The 25,167-nt window shown below is 37.0% G+C and overlaps 2 protein-coding genes across 2 annotated transcripts; both read right to left on the bottom strand.

Annotated features, from left to right (window-relative positions):
- Positions 1–1,405: 1,405 nt before the first annotated feature.
- Positions 1,406–4,964, bottom strand: rab42b (RAB42, member RAS oncogene family). The gene is made up of 3 exons (XM_028470970.1): positions 4,698–4,964; positions 4,316–4,558; positions 1,406–1,982 (listed from the first exon to the last, which is right to left on the bottom strand). The coding sequence occupies exons 2-3, from the start codon at positions 4,531–4,533 to the stop codon at positions 1,532–1,534; spliced, it is 669 nt and encodes a 222-aa protein (XP_028326771.1). The 5' UTR covers positions 4,534–4,558; positions 4,698–4,964; the 3' UTR covers positions 1,406–1,531.
- A 4,117-nt stretch (positions 4,965–9,081) lies between these two features.
- Positions 9,082–24,313, bottom strand: ctps1b (CTP synthase 1b). Its single transcript, XM_028471429.1, has 18 exons — positions 24,176–24,313; positions 21,837–22,017; positions 21,587–21,757; positions 19,481–19,581; positions 19,009–19,125; positions 18,043–18,126; positions 17,870–17,950; positions 16,541–16,692; positions 16,192–16,324; positions 15,963–16,051; positions 13,650–13,744; positions 12,411–12,473; positions 12,236–12,279; positions 12,056–12,152; positions 11,928–11,983; positions 10,648–10,744; positions 10,431–10,575; positions 9,082–9,377 (listed from the first exon to the last, which is right to left on the bottom strand). The coding sequence occupies exons 2-18, from the start codon at positions 22,000–22,002 to the stop codon at positions 9,302–9,304; spliced, it is 1,767 nt and encodes a 588-aa protein (XP_028327230.1). The 5' UTR covers positions 22,003–22,017; positions 24,176–24,313; the 3' UTR covers positions 9,082–9,301.
- Between the last annotated feature and the right edge of the window lie 854 nt (positions 24,314–25,167).

The following is a 25,167-nucleotide window of genomic DNA, read 5'->3' as shown; positions in this document are numbered from 1 at the left end:
TGAAAAGTGACAATGGGTCAACATCAGCAACTTTAGGTTTGAAAAGTGGTGGAAAGGGTTTATAAGTGTCAGAAATGTGCAAAAAAGGCATTGAAATGTGATGGAGAAGTAGCAATAATGGAAGTAATGTAGCAAAAATGTGTTAAAGCAGCAAAAATATGGCAAGAAAAAGTTATAAAAAAATAGGTAAAAATATGGCAAGTTTGATTTAGTTGCAGAAAAATGGCAAAAAAAATAAAAATGTGTTCAAATAATATTAATTTGTTGAAGATATCTGGTGACCCCAAATGGAGTCCTGATCCCAAGGTTGAGAACCCCTGATGGACCATCCCATTTGGCCCGCAGAAGAAAGTAAAAATTTACAGAAAACATGAATCATTGTGTAACTCGACAATATAAGCAGGTGTTTTCCCGCCACTTACACTGTATGATTTCAGTCATTTTTAAAGTTAAAAAAACAAAATCCTGAAATTTTCCTCAAATTATGACATTTCCCTAAATTAAATAGAAATTTGTCACAAAATCTAGGAAATGTAAAGTGAAGATCCTGTTGGGACTGATATCTATCACTTATTGCTTGAATAATGTCCGTTTCTTACATAATTAGTATTTTATGTATACGTAGAAGTGCAAACTAGGGCACAATGTTGAAATTACTCATTTTCACGTATAAAATCTGTGGCCCACTTGGGATCAAACTGCTCCATATTTGGCCCCTGAACTAAAATGAATTTGACACCATTGCTCTAAAGCAGCAGTTCTCAACCTTGGAGTTGTGAGACACTGGAGGGGGTCTCCAGATGCCTTCAAGAAACTAATACCCTTTATCTGCAACGACCCCAAACGTGCCATATTTTAACCTATTTTTTGCTCCTTTGAATGCATTTTTGCTACATACTCCCATTTCTCCATCAAATTTCACTGCCGTTCCTGCATTTTTTCCACTTTCAAGACATTTTCCATAATGTTTCATATGTTGACCTATTATTGTCACTTTTAACCTTTTTTCACCATATTTTATGGTTATTTTTGCCAATTTAACCAGATTCATAATTTTTCAAATGCATTATTTGACATTTTAAACTAATTGTTTAAACTTTTTTATTTATTTTTTTGCCACTCTTAAGCACATATTGACACTTTGAACCCCTTTTACCACTTTTTCTGTCTGTTTTTGCCCACTTTAATCTGCAATTTTTAACCAATTTCCATGGTTTTCATTTCACCATCACATGACTGTTCTTCAGTGTTCGACCACCTTCAGATACAGTGTGGGTCCCTGGTTTCTGGGCCCTTTATTTTGGGGGTCGCGGGCTGAAAAAGTTGAGAACCACTGCTCTAATTTGACCCTCAAACCTCGAGTTTGACATGCAAAATAGAGGAATGTTAAAAAAAAAAAACTTGCCAAACTTGGAGACATTTATATTTATATTTTAAACAAAGGAACAAAACTGCATTTGGAGTTTGCTTACATTCTTTTAAAACAATTCCCTCCCTTTAGTCCATTTTACGTTCAGTCCAAAAACGAGGTTCACCCGCAGCACTTCCTCTGGTTCTTTGGGCTCGTGCTGGTCTGAGTTATGCTGGGTCTCTGTAGGTGCAGCCCCTGTGGAGCAGAGCACTTAACTCCATCCCATCCGTCCAGTAGCTCCACCTCCCCACTCAGCAGACCCTGGTAGATGCGTCGAGTCAGCAGTTCGAAGCACTCACGTGCATTGTGGCCCGTTTTGGCCGAGGCCTCCACGTAGGGCATCCCGAGCTGAGCCGCCAGTTTCTCGGCCTCGGCCCGGCTCACCGCTCGCTCCTTGTGAGCCTCCCGGTCGCACTTCTGACCCACCAGGGTGAAGATGACCTTGTGTGGCTGCACGCGCTCACACACCTCATCGTGCCAGTCCTTGATGTGGTCGAATGAGGCTCTGTTTGTGATGTCAAACACCAGGAGACCTCCCACGGAGTTACGGTAATAGGAACGAGTTACAGATCTGTGGGAAACAAGTTTATTTGTTTCAGTCTAATTAAAAAATATTCAAACATAAATCACAATTTAAAAATGCTGAAACAGACAGAAGCAAAACTGCTTTTATGCCCAACATAAATCATAACATTCAAGTTACCTTTTTTTTCCCTTTTTTTTTTAAGTTACCTTTTCTAATAATTAACACAAAAGAAATACAAATATTCAATAAGTACATTTAAGTTGCCTTTTTTCAAATAATGCAAAAAATAAATAAATAAATACACTACACAACTACAACAAATTAAATAACCAGACAACAATCAAATGCATCACGTCATAGCTATTTTTTTTTATAGATTCAATGACCATTTATCAGTCATTAATGTTTACAAATAGTAACTATAGCACAATAAAAAACACGCACTTCCCTTTTTTTTTGAGGCAGTGTGCTGCATCAAAAGGTCCAAAGATGCTGAGAAAAAAGGTCCGCACAACTGTGTGGTTAGCTCCCAACTTCAGTTTTAATTTAAAACTAAATCTGTTACAGATATAGTCGACTAAATTATACAGGATAAGAGTTTATGAGTAGAATACATCAGTACCATTTACACCTCTGCAGACTTTGCACCAGCTGCTTTTACTGATAAGTAAAACTAAAAAAAAAAATCAGTACATTTGTTCAATAAAACAGATAATCACTCAGTGTATCAGTAAAGCGTCGACACAAAGTGGTTGATTTAATGTTTAAAACCACAATCAAAGCCTTTCCAGCATCTTTACATCTTCACTGGAGCACAGCTCTGTTTGGCTCCTCATTGCATTTCTGATCAGAAAAATAAAAAACCAGCATTAAATGCAAACAGGAATAGTTTGCAATTTGTTGCAGCTCATTCAACTGGAGAGCTAAAATTATGATTTCATTTTTTTTAGAGGCAGAACAAATTGTGTCGCTCACACTCGTCTCGTTGAATATGTGGAACGTGGAGGAAATATAAAAAAAAAGGCATTTTGCACAAATATCAGCTTTTCCACTCTGCATAGCTACACGCTGCACATTGGATAGTGAAGCTAACGAGTGAATACAATATTATTAGCATAGAATCCTCATTAGGCTGTGTTTCAGTGCACGATTCACAGGTTAATGAATGAAAAATGGGAAATATTGACCAGTGATCATTTTTGATTTACAGTTTTCGTCATAGTATTTTGACTAAAATGTAACATAGTTGCATGTAGTCGTCTGAACCTTCTCAGTTAAGTTAAAAAGTTGATAACAAAATAGGAACATAAAGATTTCCTATAACAATTACATTAATTAAAAAAAAAGGTTGCAGAAAAGATTTTTAGAGAGAGAAGGAGAATATAATTTATTTCAAAAATGAGTATAACAATATCAGGGGTTAAATTATGGAACTGTTTAAAGGATGAAATAAAAACAAACCAGTTTAAAAAGCTTTTTAAATCACATATCGTTAGTAACAATAGGACAGCAATAATATATCATAAGAATTTAATGGTATAAAGTATATTAATACGTAAAAGGAATTTATTAATTTATATATTGCCACTAAATTTAACTGATGAAACGTGTGTTGTAAATATGAAATAGTATAATATTAATATTATGTACATGTCATATACATCCACGTGTATGCATGTATGTATATATGTTTGATGTGAATGTATAAACTGTATACATAAGACTTGTGCAGAATATATATTGAATGTATATTGTGAAAATAGTTTTCGTGATATTATGTAGAACAGGGGTTCTCAACTGGTCTCATCCTGGGACCCACATTTCTCCACGGTCATTGAATCACGACCCTTTTTTAAATTTATTTTCTATTTTTTTTTTAGAATTCAACCATTTAGTTTTTCAAAAATAGCTGTTGAAAACATACAGTATATATATAACATATTTTAAAACATAAATCCATATATTTTTACTTGCAACATGCATTTTACAGCATGTCTGTCAAAACAAAAGGTTCTTTTAAAATAAAAGACAAGTCCAACATGAGAGACATGAAGCATTGTTCATTTTTGACCAGCTGGCCACGACCCACCCAGTACATGTCTGCGACCCACTTTTGGGTCCCGACCCACCAGTTGAGAATCGCTGATGTAGACAACCTTGTTGTGTTGTGTTGTGATGTGATGGGGTACAGTAGGTGTGTATGAGCTTTGCTTCAACCTAAACACTTGTTTGTTCTTTTGTGAAGACTTCCAAAATAAAATTCAAATTTAAAAAAAATGTTGACAAAAATTAACACTGGGTGATAAATTATCAGAATAAAAATAAACAAAATAATGTAAAGATTTATGTACAGTAGGTTTTTTGGAATTCCTTCTCACCTGAAGCGTTCCTGTCCAGCCGTATCCCAAAACTGCATCTTGACACGAATCCCAGGCTCCACCTCCAGGAAGTGAACGTAGAAATCCACCCCTACCGTCTGGTTGATGGTGTCCAGGAACAAATCCTCAGTGTAGCGCTTCAGCAGGGACGACTTCCCCACCGTGGAGTCTCCCAGCATGATTATCCTGAACTGGTACTGCCAGATGGTCAGGTCCATGATTTGTTCCAGTAAGGAGGAAAAACTGACAGGAAAGGAACAGTTGGAAAGCACTTTTTAAAGAGTTTTCACACACGTACAGTATGTCATGGAAATGAGTGTGCAAAGTCATCAAAAGTCAAAAATGTGACATTAATGTCAGAGAGGAATCATAAATGTCCTACCAGCTTCCTGTCTCTGGAGCTTCAGGCGTTGAGAAAGCAGCAGGCAGCCAGTCTTTCAGTCTCTGGTGTTTCCCAACAGTCAGCTGATCATGTAGAGTTCACAAAGGCATCAATCCTCCCACGCACGTACGTATGCCACTGTTGTTGTTGTTGTTGTGAGTCATACAAAATCCCCAAAAAGATGAAAATGTAAACAAGTCCACTTGTTGATCCCAGTGATTTAGCCTTATCTAATGAACATGCTACACTAAGCATGTGCACCAGGGCTGGACGTGAAGGGGTGTGAGCTAACTGAGCAAAGTTTGCATGTTGATACTTGACTAAAGGAGGGGCAGACGCACCGGGACACATGGAGGATATGAGGAAGTAAAGCCTGACTCACAGTGGAAACAAAGCAGCATTCTCATACTGTAAATACATGTTTACCACCAGCCAGGGTTGGGATCAATTACTTTTTCAGTTACAATTACGTTTTCACTTACTCATGTTCAATTACGATTACATTGACCAGCATTTTTTTTCCCAAATTCCAATTTAAAAAAAAAAAAAAAAGTTTATCCTCAGAAAGTCAATTACTATTGCGTTGTCAATTACTAAATTTCAATTAAATTAATCAAAATAACTGAGGCTGAAATAAACAACCTAATAAAAGTTAACCTTGCTCTTCTGTTAGCATCTCTTATGCTAAAGGGTCCTAAACCAGCTGTAAAATACACTAATAACAAATATCTATCGTCTAATTTATTTCCTATCTATTGGTTACCTTGTTAGGCTTCATAATCAATTAAAATATAGGTTTTAATATTTTTTTTGTGGGTTCCTTAGCATTTTTAGGCCAGGTTACCAGACTCAAAACGCCCTCACTTTGTTCGTTTTTAACTAGTGTACACAACAACACGCGCTATTATTCGTGGTAGCTATAATCTATGGATGTGTACGCAACGACGCTCGGAGCCCCATATTCAATTTGGGGCCCCAAAACAAAAAAATAAAAGTCAATTTCTCATTTATTTTCGAGTCAAATATTACAACGGTTGGTAGTACAGAATCATTGGCACATACCAATATACAAATGGGACCCATTACCTCGTACGTGTCACAAGGGGGCCGGGGCCCCCAATTCAAATGACTACTCCTCCATTAGTTCTCATTAGATCGGAATGTAGTTTGGTATATATACTTTATGAATTAATATGAGACGCTCAGAGCCTTTTTCTGAAATAGGGTAGGGGGCCCGTGTGATCGTTTTAAAGGTAATTCAACGTAGAAAACGTTAAAAAAAAACTGCACAAGGGCAATAACTCTGGAAAAAATATTTGCGCACTTTTCATTTTCGAATTCTATCAAGGTATTGATAACCTGAAGCCACACACTGAATTTGGTTATCGTATCTTAAACGATTTCTGAGAAAAGCTGTCACCTTTGAAGATACCCCAGAGTAAAAAAAACAGAAAAAGGGCAATAAAGCCGGAAGAAATAATTGTGGGCTTCTCATTTTCGAACTCCATCAAGGTATTGATACCCTGAAGCCACACACCGAATTTGGTTATCGTATCTTAAACGGTTTCTGAGAAAAGCTGTCAACTTTAACTCAGATGGATGGACAGAGCTCAAACCTATAAAAGGATTATATTCTATTATTTTCTATGAAAGCATGCAGTCGTGTATGTAAAAGGCTGCATACATTCACGTGTTCCTTTCGCGTCAAACCAGTTTTAGTTACGGTATGGTTTGCCACTACATCCATAATTGAACTCAGATATTTTAATGTAAGTAAAAGGAGCCTGTGAATGTTATTGACATTTTTTATTTCTCATTTCAAACAAATACAATATAGTGTTTTAACACACACATGGTTCACAAACAAGATGAATTCACAGTTCTATTTTGACAGAGGACAAAGATCCTTATCAAACTGACATGACAAATGGAAATAAACAAATGTCTCTGATATAGTTTATTAGCAGCTGAGTCAGCACGTGACGAGAGGGTTTGATGTCGTTTCAGGGCAGATGAAGTCAAAAATCCTGCTCGTGGATTCAAGGAAAATAGCACAATAATTTACCTTTTTTCATGTTTCAAAACTTTGTCATGGATTTAAAAATGGAAGCATTTAGTTTAAAAACCAAAGACAGTGATCATAAAACATTACAGCTCGGGTAGGCGATTTTCTCCAGATACACTTTTTAAGTTTTTGGTTGAAATTGTCTTATGTGCTCTGAAAAAGTGTGTCACCGCTGACAGAGTTAAAACAGAGTTTTTGGTCACGTTTTTAACATACATAATGGTAAAGTTTATTGTTTACTTACTGCTGAATGAGACAAAGTTTCTACACAATACAAGCAATGAGCTGAGCTCCTCTTCTGCAGCAGCTGTGAGCATGCATGTGAGTGAGACGGACCACAGAGGGGAGGGGGGAGGGGGGTAAAGGCGGAGCCGTCGGGGAGGCTACATTCAAAATCATGCTAGCTTTTGAAAATCGCCTACCCTACCTAGAAAAAAAAAAAAAAAAAAAAAAACATGTAACATGAAGAGCTTACCATAATAAAATACCTATAAGAAAATATGTCCCAATTTTATTCACAAAACCAAACCCATCAGTTTTAATGCTAATTTGACATCCTCCCATTCATCCTTTCACACAAACACATTATCCTGAGTTCATATCATGTCCCAGTGATCATAATTCATCTTTATAGTAACTAATGGAGCATTAAAGGGATCCTCCACTGTTTTTACAAATGTGGCCTAAAACCTTTGAAATGTCCTTATTAGAAGATTTATGCCAAACAAAACATTACTTTGCACCATATTAGCTTCATTAACTTTTAAAACTGGGACTACTTTACCCTGTGCGCCACCATGTTGGAATGACATCATTGATGACGTAAATCGCCCTCTTCAGTCCATTGAGTTCTATAGAAAGTGAAGCATTCAGGATCAGCAGCAGCTCCTTCAGTCAAAATGACAACTTGTGCTGCTTTGGGTTGCTCTAAAAATCAGTAAAAGTTAAGTCATTGTAAACCACGTTTTACCGAAATTTGATAAAAGAAGAGCTGTGTGCATGTAAATACAGGCAACCAGGATCAAACTGCTGCTCATTAATGCCGACCCAAGTTGAATCTGTCTGCTGCAAATAACTGGTGTTCTTGTCTGAAATGGTTGAAGGTTTGGTTTAATGGTTTAAAGGTGCAGTCTGCAACTCTTATAAAAGTGACTTTGTCATATTTGCTAAAGCTGTTACTATGTAAGGACAGCTTTACATGAAACTAGTAGTTTGTGTGAAAAAAAAAAACACTCATTGAGTCCCGCCCCCTGCTGCTCCTGCAGCCTTTGGCAGATTGCCAGAATGCACCACGACCAAGCACAAAGAACCAATCAGAACCAGGTTTGTGTTTGATGGGCTGTCTGACAGCTGTTGCTCACAGCCCCCGCCCCTTTCCCGGAGCTAGAGCGCAGTCTTTTTCTTTTTTTTTTTTTTTTACAGTGTATGGTCTGGGGGAGTAGAAGATGGAATTGGTGACTTTTCTGCTTGAAAGGTAATTACTGCTGCTTGATTTACATAATGTTTGATTTGTAATTGTTACACTAGAACTCTGTAGTGCATGTGTTGTTCATGTGCGTTCAGCAGCCTCTGTGTGGGCTGCTGTAAGTGACACGTGTTGCTGCTGCTGTGTGTGCACATAGAGAGAGAGAAGCTCTGCACTAATATGCTTTTAACAGAGCATGTTATTTATGGAATCAGAACAGTATCATAATGAATGAACTCATGCAGGGTTTTTTATGAATGCACATGCTTTGTTTCACAGTTGTATTTCAAATTCACAAATGCACACGATCTGTTTTGCAAAAATATATTTTATGCAAACTTGTAAAATAAATTCTGAAATCCACACTCTACTTCACAAAGATTATTTTGAGGCACACTTCGTAAAATACATCCACAGATAATGCGAATTGCTGAATGTGCATTTACTGCTTCTGTGCCGTGAAACCTGCCCTGACGACGAACGTCACCATTGGCTGATAAAACTGATTGACAGATTCATCAGCCAATCAGGCGTTTGCTTTCTCTCACAAATGTGCAGAGGGGGAGAGAGGGATCGGAGAGTTGCGGACTGCACCTATAAGTTCAAATTTTTTTGCTCTTCTCTTTTTCATTACATCTATGAAACAGCAGAGTTGGAACTGCCGCCCCCTGCGATTACAGATTTTTTCTCGTCACAGATTTTGTTTATTAAATTTTGGTAAACAAAAGAGGTTTACATCGACTTTTTTTAAAAACTTTTACTGATTTTTAGAGCAACCCAAAGCAGCACAAGTCATCACTTTGACTAAAAAAAGCTGCTAAATGATCCTGAATACTTCACCTCCTATAGAACTCAATGGACTGAAAGCTAAAGTAGTCCCATTTTTAAAAGTTAATAAAACGAATATGGTGCAAAATATCTTCTGATAAGGACGTTTCAAAGGTTTTAGGCCACATTTGTAAAAACAGTGGAGGATCTTTTTAAAGCCTTTATATTTGTGTCCCTACGGTAAAGTTCTTCACTCTGGGACAGTCGTGCTATTTTATTTGCAGGATGAACTTAAATTTCCAAACACTACAAAGAGGGAAACTTTAACTCAGACATGTCTAATTCAGGAGAGCTGCTGCCGCTGCTGCCGCTATACGTGTCCCTAAAGAAGAAGAAGAAAAAAAAGAATAATAAAAAGAAGGCATTAAATGATCAGCGCGGCAGTAAAATCTTACAGTAATTGTTTCAGTGCGACTGCAGGAGCTATAAAGTCACCAGTGTGTCACTGAAAATTGCAAATATAATATGCAAGAGCCTGGAATTGATGATGTGAGTTGATAGGGTGCCTCGTTTATGTGTAAGAGAAACTAATCGATAAAAGCTGCGGTTGCTTTAATTAATCCTTCATCGACAGTGATTTAGATTTAGTAGAAGCAATAAGGCTTTGACGAAGTGGTAAAAACTCATTTTGAACTCGCGTTTAAAAGATCTTTATCAGAGTAACTTTACAACTTTTGACTAAGGCAAAAAAAGGAAATTATTTAACAAAGTTTTATCACAGCCTGGGGGCCACAATAATGTGACCAACATGCATGTCAACATTTAGAATAATTATCTGATCATTAATACAAGAAAACCAAAGGGGTTTGTATGTTTTTGTTTTATATATTTTCTTGTTATTTTTTTTAATCATGTGTTTTTGGAGTCATTTTGTGTATTTTTATTGATGTTTTGCCTGATTTTCTGTTATTTTTGTTGTTATCTTGTGTGTTTTGTGAGTCTTTTTCTGTTTTATCTCTGTTTTGGCAGTCATTTTTTGCATTTTCATTGTTGTTTTGCATGTTTTTTTGTGTAATTTTGTTGTTATCTTGTGTGTTTTGGCAGTCAAATTGTGTATTTTTTATTGTCATTTGTGTTTTAGGAGTCATTTTATGGTTTAAACTTTATTTTATTTTGTTTTTTCTCATTGGGTGTGGTTTTAGAGTCAATTTGTGTTGGAGTAATTTTTGATGTCATTTTGTATACTTAATGTTTTTTTTTTTGTATTTTTGTCATCTCTTGTGTTTTTGGCCTAAATTGTGTTTTTTTCAGTCTTTTGTTTGTTTTTTGTGGGGCCACAGAAAATAAGACCAAGGGCCGTATGTGGCCCCCAGTTACTGTGTTAGTCTGTTGAAAAACAGCATTGCAAATAACTATTAATAACCGGTAGGTTTACCGTGGTGAGAGTCGGCAGCCTTTGGTAAGGTAGCTGGGAAGTTTCCCTGCAGCGGCCAGTAGCAGACCAAAGTACGGAGGAGAGGGTTTGATTGGTCGGGAGGTGAACTCTGGGTGATACTGGACTCCCACAAAATATCCATGATCTGAAACCAACACACAGACATTAGTATAGTAGCACCAAACTCCTCAGAGGTTAGACGTGTTAATCCACTTACCTTCTAATTCAATGACCTCCATTCTCTCTCCTTCCACATCCTGGCCCACAAAATGAAATCCTTTTTTTTCAAAGTGATGTTTCAGCTCTGGATTCACCTGAAATGTGAATTATTGTTGAATGTGTTCACGACAAAGCGAGGATTAGCCTCCATTTGAAAGTGAAACAGGACACCTTCATCCTTTAATCTACTCATACTAGGGGTGTAAGGATACACTAAACCAGCGGTCTGCAACCTTTACTCACAAAGGAAGCATTTTACCTCATCTCACCTGAACTAAAGTCCTTCCAAAGCCGTAAAAAATACCTTCTCAATGAAGACAATGTAGTGTATAAAATGATATACATTTAAAATGATATCATAATGTTATGTAAAAGTTGTTTTTAGTTGAAAATAATTTTAATTTAATAACATGATCATGTTGGTCAACACATGCTAATTGCTCATTTCTAGCTACATATAAAGCATGCATATTAAGGCAGCACATTGGTGGTTAAATCAATCTGTTCCCACACAATGAAAATCTTTATTTTCTTCCAGAATAGTCTTTTAGTTGATTTAATTATCTCAGCAGGGATTTAAAACTTAAGGTTAACCACAGGTTAACCTTAAGTTGACCTGCAGTTGGTCTGTAGATGGTGAAGTAGGAAGAAAGCAGTTATTGCATAATGTGATTTTATTTATTTATAACCTCAAAAATAAACCAGAAACAGCAAAATAATAATATAGGATGGATGATATGAACATATATACAAGTAGTGCAGGTAATATTTTCTTTTAACCTTCTAAACCAAAATAAATGGCATATTTCTTCATTCATCACCATGCAAAGTTGAAGTCTCATAAATACATTTTGCTCGTTATACCACGGGCTCGGACGGGTTTCAGATGTTGCCGGTAAATCAGGTGATGCGTTTCGATTAACGCGAGAAAGACGCACAAATGAATGCTGACTCACCTCGGATCTACATGCACTCTACGTGGCGCACACGGATGTGAATAGTGTCTGGTTGAAACAGCTTCAGGCTTAACGAGACATCGGCTTCATTTGGGTCGGGCAGGTTTGGGTCGTGTTCTGTCGGGTCGGGTCTTTTTTTTTTTTCCTTCTTTGGCCTGATTACAGCTCTGGGTTCAGCACTTAGTGTGCGGCTGAACCAGAGACGGAAACGTCCTTATTTGCATTGATTTTTAGTCGATTTAGGATATATCCGTACATTCCTAATTCAAATCATTAAAAAAAGATCCACTAGATATTGTTAATCCTTCTTCCTTTGCGTTACCTCAAATCTGTGTCTGTGCCGCTCCTCCACATATTCCACATCTCCGTACAGCTTCCCTGCAACGTTAGAACCTCAGTCAAATCTGTCCCATTACAATTCAAACCTCAAAGTCGAGGATTCACACGTACTCAGGACACTAGAGGTGGAAGTGAAGATGGTGCGTCTCTTTCCCAGCCTCATGGTGCCCCCCATCTGCCCTGGGTTGTGCTCCGGCATGTCGATCACCTGTCAAGATTAAACGTGATGTTCAGAGTCTCTCCCCCCCCCAGGTGGCGTTTAGTGATACGATCATGTGAACCTAAACCTACCACAGGGTGTCTGGATTCAGGATTAAACTCAGTGGAGTTTGCGTCTGTGAGTAAAAAAGGATCAAACCAGGTTACTACCAGGTCACAAACAAGTTACCACCAAGTTACCACCAGGTCACAAACAAGTTACCACCAAGTTACAACCACGTTACAACCAGGTCACTACCACACTCACCTTCCCATCCCAGAACATTTCGAGCGAACTCGCACACTGCCAGCTGCATACCCAAGCACACTCCTGTAAAAAAAACAAAAACAAGTGTCCAGATTCCTGAGTGAATGAACTTAAACATGAATAAAGAGAATGACGATCATGGTGTCTGCAGTGAAAGCACTTACCTAAACATTTGGAGGTAATTACGTTGCGCTAATGAAAAGCTAGTGCCGCTCTCTGAACGCTACGCTTTATATTTCACTGTTTACCTTTATTTTCCCACGGCCAGAAAGACGTGCAACGTCTGAGCAGTAAATTATCTAAATTATCAAACCAAACAGGTTCAGGTAACTTTGACCTGGAGATGAACGGGTTTTGAAACGCTTTCTGTTAACATTTAAAACAATGCCTGGAATCAAGGAGAACCCGAGTCTGATTTATATTAGTCTGAATCAGTGCTCTTAAATTTTTTGGAAGATTTTGTGCAACAAAGACTGTCGTATAGATCAGCGACACAAAATCATGAAAGCATAAACACACAAAAAAATAAAAAATGCACTAAATGACTGCAAAAACAATATTTCGCTATAAAAACACAAAATAACAAAAAAAATACACACAAAAACACAAATACACAGAATGACTCCAAAAACACAAGATTTCTCCATAAAAAAGACAAAAATGACTCCAAACACACAAAACAACTGAAACACAAACAAAAACACACAAAGCAACAACAGAAACACACAAAACAGAAAATAAGAATGTACAAATCACTCCAAAATACGTCAATAAAAAACATAGAAAAAAAAAAATCTAAAAAAATAAAATAAAATAAAAAATATCAACAAAAATAGACAAACTGACTCCAAAAACAAAAATGAGAAAAATATTTAAAAAAATTCCCAAAACACAGAAATGAGATGAAAAAACACAAAACAAGAGCAAAAACACACAGACCCTTTCTTCATTCCAGTATTAATGCTCATATTGGTCATTATTGTAAATGTTGACCTGTTAATAAACAAAGAAACAAATACATTTTTGCTCCCTCTCTCTGCCATCCAACAACAAAAGTCAAGGGTTGTTGGTTGAATAAGTAGCATTGCCTGTTTCTGTCATTGACAGTTTGCACATTAGAATCTTTAGGAACTAAATTTGCTCTAAGTGGAGCATTTCAAAACTCCCACACAGTGATTAAATAACAGAAGCTGAACATGCAGAGAGGGTGGGCGGGGTGATGGGGGGTTTCACACTCACCGAGGAAAGGCTTGTTCTGTTTCCTCGCCCAGTTTATGGCTTGAATTTTGCCTTCAGTTCCTCTGACACCAAAACCACCTGGTACCAACACGCCACTGCAGAGAGACCAGAACACAGACCTTGTAAACACTTAATTCCTAATGCTAATTTAATTCCGAATAAAACTTGAATCTGAATTAGGAGGCTGGTTTATTCCGAATGAGATAATTCCTCTTTCTTGTAAACACTTTATTTGCTTAATTTGGGTCGTTTTGCACATGTGCGATTTACTGCGATGAAGACATAATCCAAGATGGCTGTCTGGACTAGAGCTAAGACTTTATTTATAAGAGCCTCAGAAGACATGGATATAATAAAAGAGTGACTTATTAAACACACACGAACCTCAGTAAACGCAGTAAACGGAACAGGCTTCACTAGACTGCTGGCACTAGGACCCAGAGACGGACATACTACATGTACAGGCTGTTAGATCACCAAGTTTATCATTTTACCAGTTGCTAGAGCTACTATCTTTACCAGGGAGCAACTACTTAATCCTGGTGATTGTTTTCCGTAGTTTTACTGGGATTTTTACCGGTGATTAGTTCCTATCGCCCTTTCACTCTGAGGTCCAAACTGTCCAATCAGAACCCTTCCTAACCCCCAGACCTAAAGGGGAATTAAATAAAGCCTTTCCATGTAAACACGAAGCAGAACACTTTAATTCAGAATAACTAATTCCGAATGAAAAAAAACATCATGTAACCGTGGCCATTGCGCTGCTGTGAGCCCCTCCCTCCCCGTCCCAAAGCTCACAAACAGCCAACTTCACAGCAGCTCCCAACGCAGCTGCAGGTCAGATGGAGAGGAAACTCCCACCTCTGTAAATGTGTGTAAATAAAGCAAAGTTAACTCGTGCTATTTATTAAAATCTGGTAAAAAAAAAAAAAAAAAAAAAATCACAATTAAAAACACCATGTGTTAGTTGCACAAATTTGCTATAAGCACCACATGTGTACTTAACTGCGCTTTAGGGCTGATCTACTGACTCTGAGGAGGAACAGATGAGGAGCTTGTGTTTGACTGTGTGAAACACAGCGATAAAAAAATAAACTAATAAAGAACAGCACACAACTGCCACTCAGTTCTTACCTTTCCTGTTAATAAACTAGATTTGGTTCATTTTTCAACGTCAGAACAATATAAATGAAAATTCAATTATAAAAATATATCATATATTTATTAGGGATGTCCCGATACAGCTTTGTCACTTTCTATACGATACCGGTATTGCAGCCTTGGGTATTGGCCTATACCGATATCGATCCAATACGATATCAGCGCGAATCATACATACTTTTATGACTTATTTTGTAGTGTGGAATGTTAGAAAAGGTTTGATCATGTGATGTTACTCAAACAGAGAATAGTCAGCAACAGTAGGGATGAGAAAAACTGACCCATTTATTATTAACCAATTGGTTACTAACATTTTAACCTTCAACATAATATCAACAGTGTTTTACAACTGATTAAATATAATATAAATCAGACATTTTAGATGCAGTCCGATATCAATATTGGATTGGGACACCCCTAATATTTATTTAATAATAATAATAATAATACATTTATATATTATATAATATTAAAAAAAATACATTACATAAAACGAAACAATATTCAACACAATAAACTTACTTTTATCCCTCCCACGTCATGTATCAAGTATGCAAAAAATGAAAGATGATGAAATATATTTTTTTGATTTTTTATTTTATTCGTATTTAAGAAATTTTGATATTATTAATATGGTATGCAAAGTTTCATTTTGGGTTGGTGGTGTTGCCTTGGGATGTTTTTTCAATGAAAAGATGTACCTTGGCTTAAAAAAGGTTGAAAAACAAAGTTTTAGAGATTCAATCAGCTGTTTTCCAGTGGGAAAAAAAGCATGTAAATGGGTGATATTGTCCTAAAACATGCATGTGAGACATTACTGTGTCATGTTTGGGCCCAATTTTAAAGAAAAACAAAGAAATAAAAGATGAAACCGGATGCGATCGAGGAAAATCAGAGGCCCTTCAAAGAAATGAGGTGACACTGAGCTGTAAAAAGATGTGTAAAGTATGATTTTCCTGAATCTTTGGAGACATTATAATGTTTATAGTAAAAAAAAAAAAAAGTCAAATTTCACCAGTTTTTCTTCTTCAGTTATCATGGGGATAGAAATGATGCAGTTTGTGTTAAACTCAGTATAAAGGTACATTTTTCTTCCTGTTCTCCAAGGCCTACAGGGACCGTCTCTGATCCCGTCTCGTCTCGTCTACTCACTGAGAGCTGCAGAGTTTCTGCCAGGCTTCATGATATTTCACAGGCTCGTCCCGCAGCGTCACTGCCTCCAAATCTGCAGAGTCGATGTACTGAGAGGAAAACACACAGAGATGTTTGAAAAAGAGCTCAGTCAACATCAGGCTCACGCTGTGTCAACACAAACAGGAGCGGCTCGTTTTCAAGTTGTACAAGTTTACCGTGACACTCCAAACACTGAACGTCTGCATACCTTCACCTCCAGCTTGTAATTAATGGCGAGAGCAGAATGCTCCAGAGCTTTTATTACAGATGTATAGGAGTCAGACAACTTGGTGTATTTTCCCACCAAGGCAATGGAGACGTGCTCCAAGAGGCGGTCGGATCTAAAAGAACAGAAATAGAACATCAAAATCACATGCTTCTGTTCCACAGAATTAAATGTATGTATTCATATTAAACAAGAACGAGACTAAAGCCTTTGTGTGTGTGTCAGTGGTAATCATCACTTTTAGCTGCACGCACTTCCTGAACTCAATGACTTCTTTCAACAACGCTTATATAACCTCATCCGTTCACAGCAGTGACATCAACTGTTTCACCTGTCAGCCATCTCCTTCCACTTAGTCAGCATCTTTCTGGGCTTCAGCTCGATGGGCAGGTTCAGCCTCCTGCAGAAGTAATCCACCACACCCTGGGACTCCAACAGGAGGGGGACGCGATAAAGTGATGGCACGTCCTGGACGCAGATCACCTGGAAGACATAGTGAACGAGTCAACCACATGTAATCTTTAGAAACTTACGTAGATCACTACACTGTGTTTTTCCTCCTCCGTCTCTAAGCGGTCAGCATCCAGCCTTCAATCACGCAGAGCACCCATTTATTTATTTATTTATTTATTTATTAGAGAGCCGTGTAGCATAAGCTGCCAGGAACGAACTACCCCATTTTACCGTGTACAGGACGCTATTTTTTTAGGGCCAAGGAAATGGTTGGTCAACCAAGACTATGGCACACGTAGCGATTAGTCCAGCAAATAAAATAAAAAAATAATACAAAAACGTAGAATGACTGAGCAGGTGCAGAGGAGAAAGAAAAAGATAAACAAATATTTTGTTTTGTGGTGGTGATTTGCTTTTAAACACAGACCATTTATGATAATATGAACCTTATTCAAGCTTTGACCAGAACCCGACAAAGTAAAAGTGAAACCTACTGGTCTGACATACATTAGGTATTTATGTGTGCGCGTCCGACCTGAAACCGACAATTAAAACCTATTTTTCCCTCATATAAATGACATGTTTATGTTTGTTTTAGCGGTAAGCCCGTTTTTATTAATAAACAACTGTTAATGTCAACATCAGATCAGCGCACGGGGAAACAAACGCACGTCAAACACAGGTGTGCAGTGTTCCCGCTGCTCCAGAGACAGCAGTGGATCTATTTACATAATCCACGTATCAAATGTAAGGATAATCCATGTTCTTGTGCAGAAAAAGGATTGACCCGCCTACCTGCCCATTCTGAAAATTGTTAAATTATTAGAATGTGGCCAAAACAACGGCGCGTTCCATAATTATCCTGCATGTTCTTTCTCTGAGGAAATCCTACTTATGTGTGAAAAACCACCAAATTCTGTACAAAAGTCCAGTCCTATGCCAGATTTCCTGAGCCGCAAAAACATGCCAATCGTCCTAAAGGTGGCGCTACAGCAAGCTTCTAAAGTTCTACTTTTTTTTTTCTTTTTAACAATTCACAACAAATTAAACCACATGTGCTACAGATTTGCCACTTTTAACAAAACGTACCCCCAAAATTCAAGAAAACTGTGGCTACATTCCTAAAAAAAAAAAAACAGTGTAGATGTGCAGGACAGAAGCTCTCCAGGACTAAAATCTGATTTAAAAAAAGAAGGATAAAACTCACCTGTGTTGGCTCGACGTGGCAAAACATGGAGATCTTCTCCTTGACCGATGTTTCCAGGACCGTGGCACAACGGCACATGATCTAACCAAAGGCAATACGACATCACACAAAGTAAGGAAAAACGTTGGTTTTGTGAGTAGAAACGTTCAAGAAGCACTAATCACGTGACTCACTAAATCTGGAGACAAGCCGAGGCCTCGAAGTTCTCTGACGCTGTTCTGCGTTGGTTTGGTTTTCTGTTCTCCTGTTGTGTTGGGCTGGAAAAAAGATCATCCACTAAAACTGAAATCCATGTTTACCGTTTGAGATTTGAGCCACTTTATTATTTATTCATACATTGTATTCCAGTTTGCAAAAGTTTGCCTTTTCCTATTTATCATTGGTCTTGTAATTAATCTTATTATTATTTAATTCCTTTTGCTGTCATTTACGCATTAATGTAGTAATTTTTTTGCATATTTTTCTGTCCCTTTGTCTGTTTTTGTTGTTGTTTGGAGCAAATTTATTGTTGTTTTGAGTGCTTATGGTGTTTTTTGTGTATATTTCTGTAGTTGTGTGTATTTTTGAAAACCATTTTGTGTGTTTATGTCTTTGTTTAGCGTATTTATGGAGTCGATGTGTATTTTCAGAGTTTGGAGTCGTTTTGTGTTTTCGGTTGTCAAAAGAACAACAAAAACACACAAAAAAAGAAAAAATGCACAATGGAAAAACAAATATCCAAGAACATACTTACATACCAAAAAAAATACAAAACAAATCCAAAGGAATCCAAAAAATACTGAAAAATATACAAAAAAAAAAAAAAAGAACTAAAATACGTAGAACAAAATACACGAAAGGAGGGAAAAAAAACAATGCGACTGGGAAATTTCTAAACAAACAGTTGCACAATATGTGCCACTTTTGGTTTTTACTCCTGTAAGGGACAGCACGTGTGAGTGAGTTCTGTAGCATTGCTTTTTTAGGGGAAGGTCTGGGTTAGTACGCACTCAGTAATCCATCTAACTGTTTTTTATGTTGTTCTGAAAATATCAATATAGGCAATATTGTAATTTTCTATATCGCCAAAACAGAAAAGTCAATATATCTTGAATCTGGATATATTGCCCAGCCCTAGTGTTAAATGTGTTGAGCCATACCTGAGGGATCAAGCTGACGTGGATGTTGCAGAAGTTTTCCCGTTTCACTTTGAACTGGAATTGTCTGAATGCTTCAATGAAAGGCATGCTCTCTATGTCCCCCACAGTGCCCCCCAACTGTTGACACAAACACAGCCACACACAGCATGAGACCATCAACTCACTTCTATTATGAAAACAAACATTGGATTGACGATTCCAAAGACATCAGCATGTTTTCCACTCTCAGGCCATTTCCTCAGCATTCGTTTCCAGCTCACAGAGCACTAGCCGCTTTAGGTTAATGTCTCTGAATTGACCGTGTGATTGAATGACCCTCAGTCAGCTGTAATGGGCTCCCACATACGCGGACTGTTGGGTGTTTATTTGCTTCACTGACACTTGCAGGCTCACCGCTTCACCCACACTGCTCACTTTGAACATTTAAAAGAAACAAAATACAACAGAGAACGACTCGCTGGCAACGACTCACTTCAATAACACAAACTTGAGGCTCAACGCCGTCGACGTCTACTGAGATCTTTGCTTGCCTCATTACCCACTCCTGGATGGCATCTGTGATGTGTGGAACCACTGGAAAAACAAACAAACATTACAAGGAATGTTGTTTTTTGGAAACTGCACAAAATGAAAATAAACAAACATGACCATTTACATTCTTATCACAACATAAAAATGGTGAAAAAATGTGGAGAAATGGGATTTTGAAAACCACAGAAATTGATTAAAAGTTGCAAATTAGAGTGGGCAAAAACAGACAGACAAAAATGGCAGAAATGGGGGGAGGGGAGGTTGGGTTAACGCAATTTAAAAAGTAGGATCAATTTGTTTAAACTGGAAAATAAGGGGCCTGACAAATTGCAAATAGCAAAAATAAGCATGAAATATGGGTCAACAAATGAGTTTATAATAGGGCTGGGTATTGCCAGTTACCTCAAGACACAAAATATCACAATATTTTTGCCGGCAATAACGATATCGCGGGAAATTTCATCCGCGATACATCACGATATATGTGTCACTTAAGAAATTCAGAATTTATCTCCTGCACTGAATCCATTTCCCAGGAATTCCAAAACATTGTCAATCAATTTCACATGAATGGCAGGGAAGTAAAACAGTGTTTACTGCACAGTGACTCTTCTTAACACACACTGACCACAACTAGTCACATGTCGTTGTGTTATGTTTAAGTCTTTAAGGGAAGACTGAGACTAAATAATGATTCACCAAAATACTGGTAATGATGTTTGTGCAAATTAACTTTAAAAAGAAAATGAATGCAGAAAACAGTCATTTCAGTGCTAGTATTATCAACTTCTCCGCAAACATGGACACGTATCAGTGCTGAATGAACTTGTTTTATGAAAAATAAACCCAAAAAAAAAGGTTCCTTCCTTCACAGTGACGCATTTCATGCCGGTTCTGTCCATTTGATTTCGTCAACGTGGATTTTATAGGGCCCTGTACTTAATTTGTGTAATAGGAAGGATACTTTTTTTTTAAAATAAATAAATAAATATCGATGTTTGGCGCTAGTGAATCGATAACATATCACCAGATGAAACATCGCGATATATCGTATCGAGATATTGTCACACTTCTAGTTAATAAGAGCCAAAAATGTCTTGAAAGTGGAAAAATTTGGCAGAAAAGGGTTTGAAATTTGATGGAAAAGTGGCAGAAATGGGAGTAATGTAGCAAATATGAATTAAAAGGAGCAAAAACATGGTAAGAAAAAGTGATGAAAATAGGTTAAAATATGGCAAGTTTGGTGTCATTGCAAAAAAATGGGTAAAAAAATAAGCAAAAATGGGCTCCATTCGTTTAAAAAAAAAAAAAAAAAAGTATGTATATACATATATTCTTAGTTTTTTTTAATGCATCTGGAGACCCCCTCCCAGTGTCTCCTGCCCCCAAAGTTGAGAACCCCTGTGCTAGACTGGCACCAAGACCTCTCATTGTTAGGTGTAACCTGTTACATATAGGGGTGTAAGAAATAATACATGCATTTATCTATCAATAATTGATGCATACATTTCCAATAAACGATTATTCAAATAGTAAATAACACAAAATACTGTAAAGGGATATTTTAACAGATTCCCAGATATTGAAAAAGCACAATTATACATAACCTGCTGATTTAGTATATTATATGTATTTAATAAAAAGGGTAAAAAAGGGTAAATTACTAAATGTATCTGTTCTCTGAATGTAGTCATTATATAAATAAAAAACTTATCAGTGGTCACAGTGAGAAACTAAAAACTGCTGTGAAGATTCATAATGGAATCACAGTCTCTATAATCATGATCAAATCGCAAGGTTATGCATGCTATGTTTGGTTTAATTTAGTTATTTTCTTTCTCTCTCTTCTCTAAACAAAGGGAAAAAAATGCTAGAAGAAGCTGCTACGTTATTGTATAAACCTGCTTTTCAGAATAAAAGCAAAATTGAAAATGAAAAATTAAAGATTACATAGCTGACAAAAATCCTCATGTCAGAATTGCACAAATTAGATAAAATATTAATTATTTCTAGTTACCAATATAACTTTCACCCAACAGTGTCTAACCTTGAACGGTCTTGCCGAGGTAGTCTCCCCTCCTCTCCTTGGTGATCACTGACTGGTAAATCTTCCCTGTTGTGAGGTTATTGTCTCTGATCAGACGAATATCCAAAAAACGTTCGTAGTTTCCCAAATCCAGGTCAACCTCTCCCCCGTCATCAAGAACAAACACCTCACCTGTAGGTGAGAGCGCCAACACACGATTAACTCACACAGGAACCGTCGTCACTGCAACGCAAAGTAGTTCATTACTCACCGTGTTCATAAGGTGAAAAGGTTCCAGCGTCGATATTGATGTACGGATCTATTTTGATGGCAGTGACGTGGAGGCCACATGACTTGAGGATCGTTCCAACGCTGCTGGCGATGATGCCCTTACCGATGCCCGAGATCACGCCCCCAGTGACCAGGATGTACTTCATGGTGGCAGAAGAAGGCTGAACAGTAACACACACAAAAACACATAAAACTAGGCAAGACCTGTATTCACAAGGGCGGTAACGCGTAACAAGTAACTGGTTTCATCACCGTTCCAGAACACACCCGTCAAGTATCCCGTTTTGGCTGGGAAACTCCCATATTTTACCCCTCTTTCCTGCCATCTTCCTGTATTAATATTTTCCCGTAATTATCCCGTATTTTAATGTAATAATAATTAAAAGATGCCTTACTAAACTGAATGCAGTCACTAGCCTCGCGAGAACTGCCATCTGAAGTGACCTGAGTGGCAGTTCTCGCGAGATTAGTGCTGACAGCGCCAACAAACCCGGAAACAACTCAGGAAAGAGATGATGAATGAATGAAGACGTTCCAGCAAAAAAAGCAAAGAACTGTTGTAAATACATTGTAAAATGTGAGACAGAGTTTATCTTCCTAAAGACCATCAGGATGTGACACAGTTACACGTTCTGTTAGATTAATAACTGAGATTTTAACGTCTACCACAGCGGAAGGAACCACGTAAATCACCATGAAAAATCAGCCAATCACAAATATACACTGCTTTAAAAACGTGTTAAAGAATGTAAAGTCTGTAATAAATGTGTCTAATAAGTCATTAGTGAATACCAAAGAACCACGAGTGAGCATGAGAAATTATAAGAAAATATATAATGAAAATAAAATGTTAATGTCAAACTTAAAGACTTGCAATGTGAAATTAACAGTAAATATGCAACGTGTTGACTCATATATGAACTGTAAGTATATTAAATAAACACGTGCTTCATATACACATTTATGTTTTTATTTAGGCTGTTTTATAATTTATGAATTAGGGCTGGGCGATATATCGCGATTCAAGATGTATTGAGTTTTCTATTTTGGCGATATAGAAAACTATAATATTTCATATATCATATGAAACAAAATACTAGTTTTAGGAGTTGCTGCTTTTACTTATCAGAACAGAATGTAAAGCTCAGTTAGATGGATTTCTGTGCGCACCTATTGATCAGCTGTTTGTTAATAAATGTCCCTGTGTAGCATTTTGCATCAGCAACTTTAACCCAGAATTGTCTTTCTGGTCAGACTTCATTTAATAAAATTATCTAGATTCATATCCTAAATCACCATTTGAGAAAATATATTGAGATATGAGTTTTGGGCCATATCACCCAGCCCTAGTAGGAATGTTCACAGCATTTTAATGTTAATAAAGGTCGACCTACCAGATTATAATCACATAATTGTATTTAGTAAGTGGTTGATAAGTGGGTATTTGAGATTTCTTGTACATCTATCTTAAAATATAAGGGATACTGGCGGGTGGGACAGCTCGTAGCGGTCGCAAGAAAATTCCCCTTATTTTCAAATCCAAAACTTGACAGGTATGTGCCAAAATGGCAGAGTGGACCCAAGGATCATTTCTTCCGCTAACGTGGGTTCGAATCCCACTTTTTCCATATATATTTTTTCATTGTAACATATTTAACATGGCAAATTCCACCTTTAAAAATACATATACGAAGAAAAAAAAATTAACATTTTAGGGTGTTTCCTGTGCTAGGGTTAAAATAAAAGGGTTTGCAGAGTAGCTAAAAATAAATATAAGCTCAAATAAAACTGACAGAACTTAAAGTCACGTGGTGCACCTATCACGTCACCTAAACTGGCCAATGAGGGGCGCTCCGTAAGAATAGCCACCACCAATAACTTCTCACCCAGTGCAACACTACCCCCCTTATCCCATACCGTTCACGTTCATTGATTAATATAGAATAGTTTACAATAGCATTGACAGGTGACCTGACGTTGGTTCATTTGTAAGTGAGAACCTATGTTGGAAATAACATGAGACGTATCTAAAGTAATTAACTATAATTTAAACTACATTTTTAATTTATTTTTTAAACCTTTAAATCTATTGAAAACAAACAAATCCAGAAATAATAATAAAGACATTAAGCTTAGGTTAATGATTTTTTTTTTTCATATGTGTTGCGTAAAGTGCCACTACTTGACTGTTTGGAGCCAATATTTGTCACTAAAATGAGACTAAAACCATAGTTTTACCTCCTAGGTCTGAACAAACATAAGGTAGGAAATAAACTGACACGTTTACATTAAAGCATCACAAAATAAGGCCAAACTCACCCAAATAGTTCAAGTAAACAAACACAGGGAGCTGTCAGGGAGCACGAGGACTGACGCGACCACGTTCCCGCTGCAGGGATGACACGTGCAGGTCAAGCCGACAGAAAAAACTGCTGCTCGTTCATCTTCTACTGCTTGTTTTACTGCACTTAGCATCTAGCTTAATGGTGCTTTACCGCCATCTGTCGCTCCGGAGTGTGAAACACACGTCACACATACAGTACCCATTCACTTTGTATTCAGCCCCAATTGATATTTTTTGTTTTCCATCACTTGATTTTTGTCAAATTAAATTTTTTTTTTTTTTTTTTGTTTTATTTTTTTCAATTTTATTTTGGCAATAAAAAAAAAAAAGAAGCCAAAAAAAACCGACATTTCAGAACCTTGAAATTGCAATTTATTTTATTAAACACCAAAAGACATCCTGACCTTGCATGACCACAGCTGGTTATGAAAAATGATAATGACACACTCGACACTTTACATTTTTTGCGATATCACTGAATGATAATAAAGATGAAGACGATTATTATATGTCTTCTTTTTCCCCGGTTCCTCTTAAAATCTCAGTAAGCGTGCCTGCTACGTACTAAGATGTACCCATACTGGGTTATACTGATTTTAAAAAATAAAGTTACATTAGGTTTACTGTTTTTTACTGCAATGTATATTATAATCATGTTTTTGTGGAAAATAAATTATTTATTTTCGTATGGAGTTATTATATTTATCAAAACAAAACACAAGTAATAATAATAAAAACTGCATAGAATAAATTATAAAACACATTTTTAATACAAACTCAAAACATGTAATCATAAAAACTGCATAGATAAATTATAAACACATTTTTAATACCAACGCAATCCTGCCCTCGTACAATTGAGCAGTTGTACGTTTTTCCCAAGAAAATCAGCCATTCAGCACTAGTCAAATAACCTTAGCTTTTAAAATTAATTTTTTTATCTCAGCACGGCGGAAGTAGAAATAAG

This window comes from Gouania willdenowi, chromosome 16 (assembly GCF_900634775.1).
Source record: "Gouania willdenowi chromosome 16, fGouWil2.1, whole genome shotgun sequence".
Lineage (NCBI taxonomy): Eukaryota > Metazoa > Chordata > Actinopteri > Blenniiformes > Gobiesocidae > Gouania > Gouania willdenowi.
Note: the sequence above shows the minus strand (reverse complement) of the source record. Positions and strands in the feature narration are given on the sequence as shown.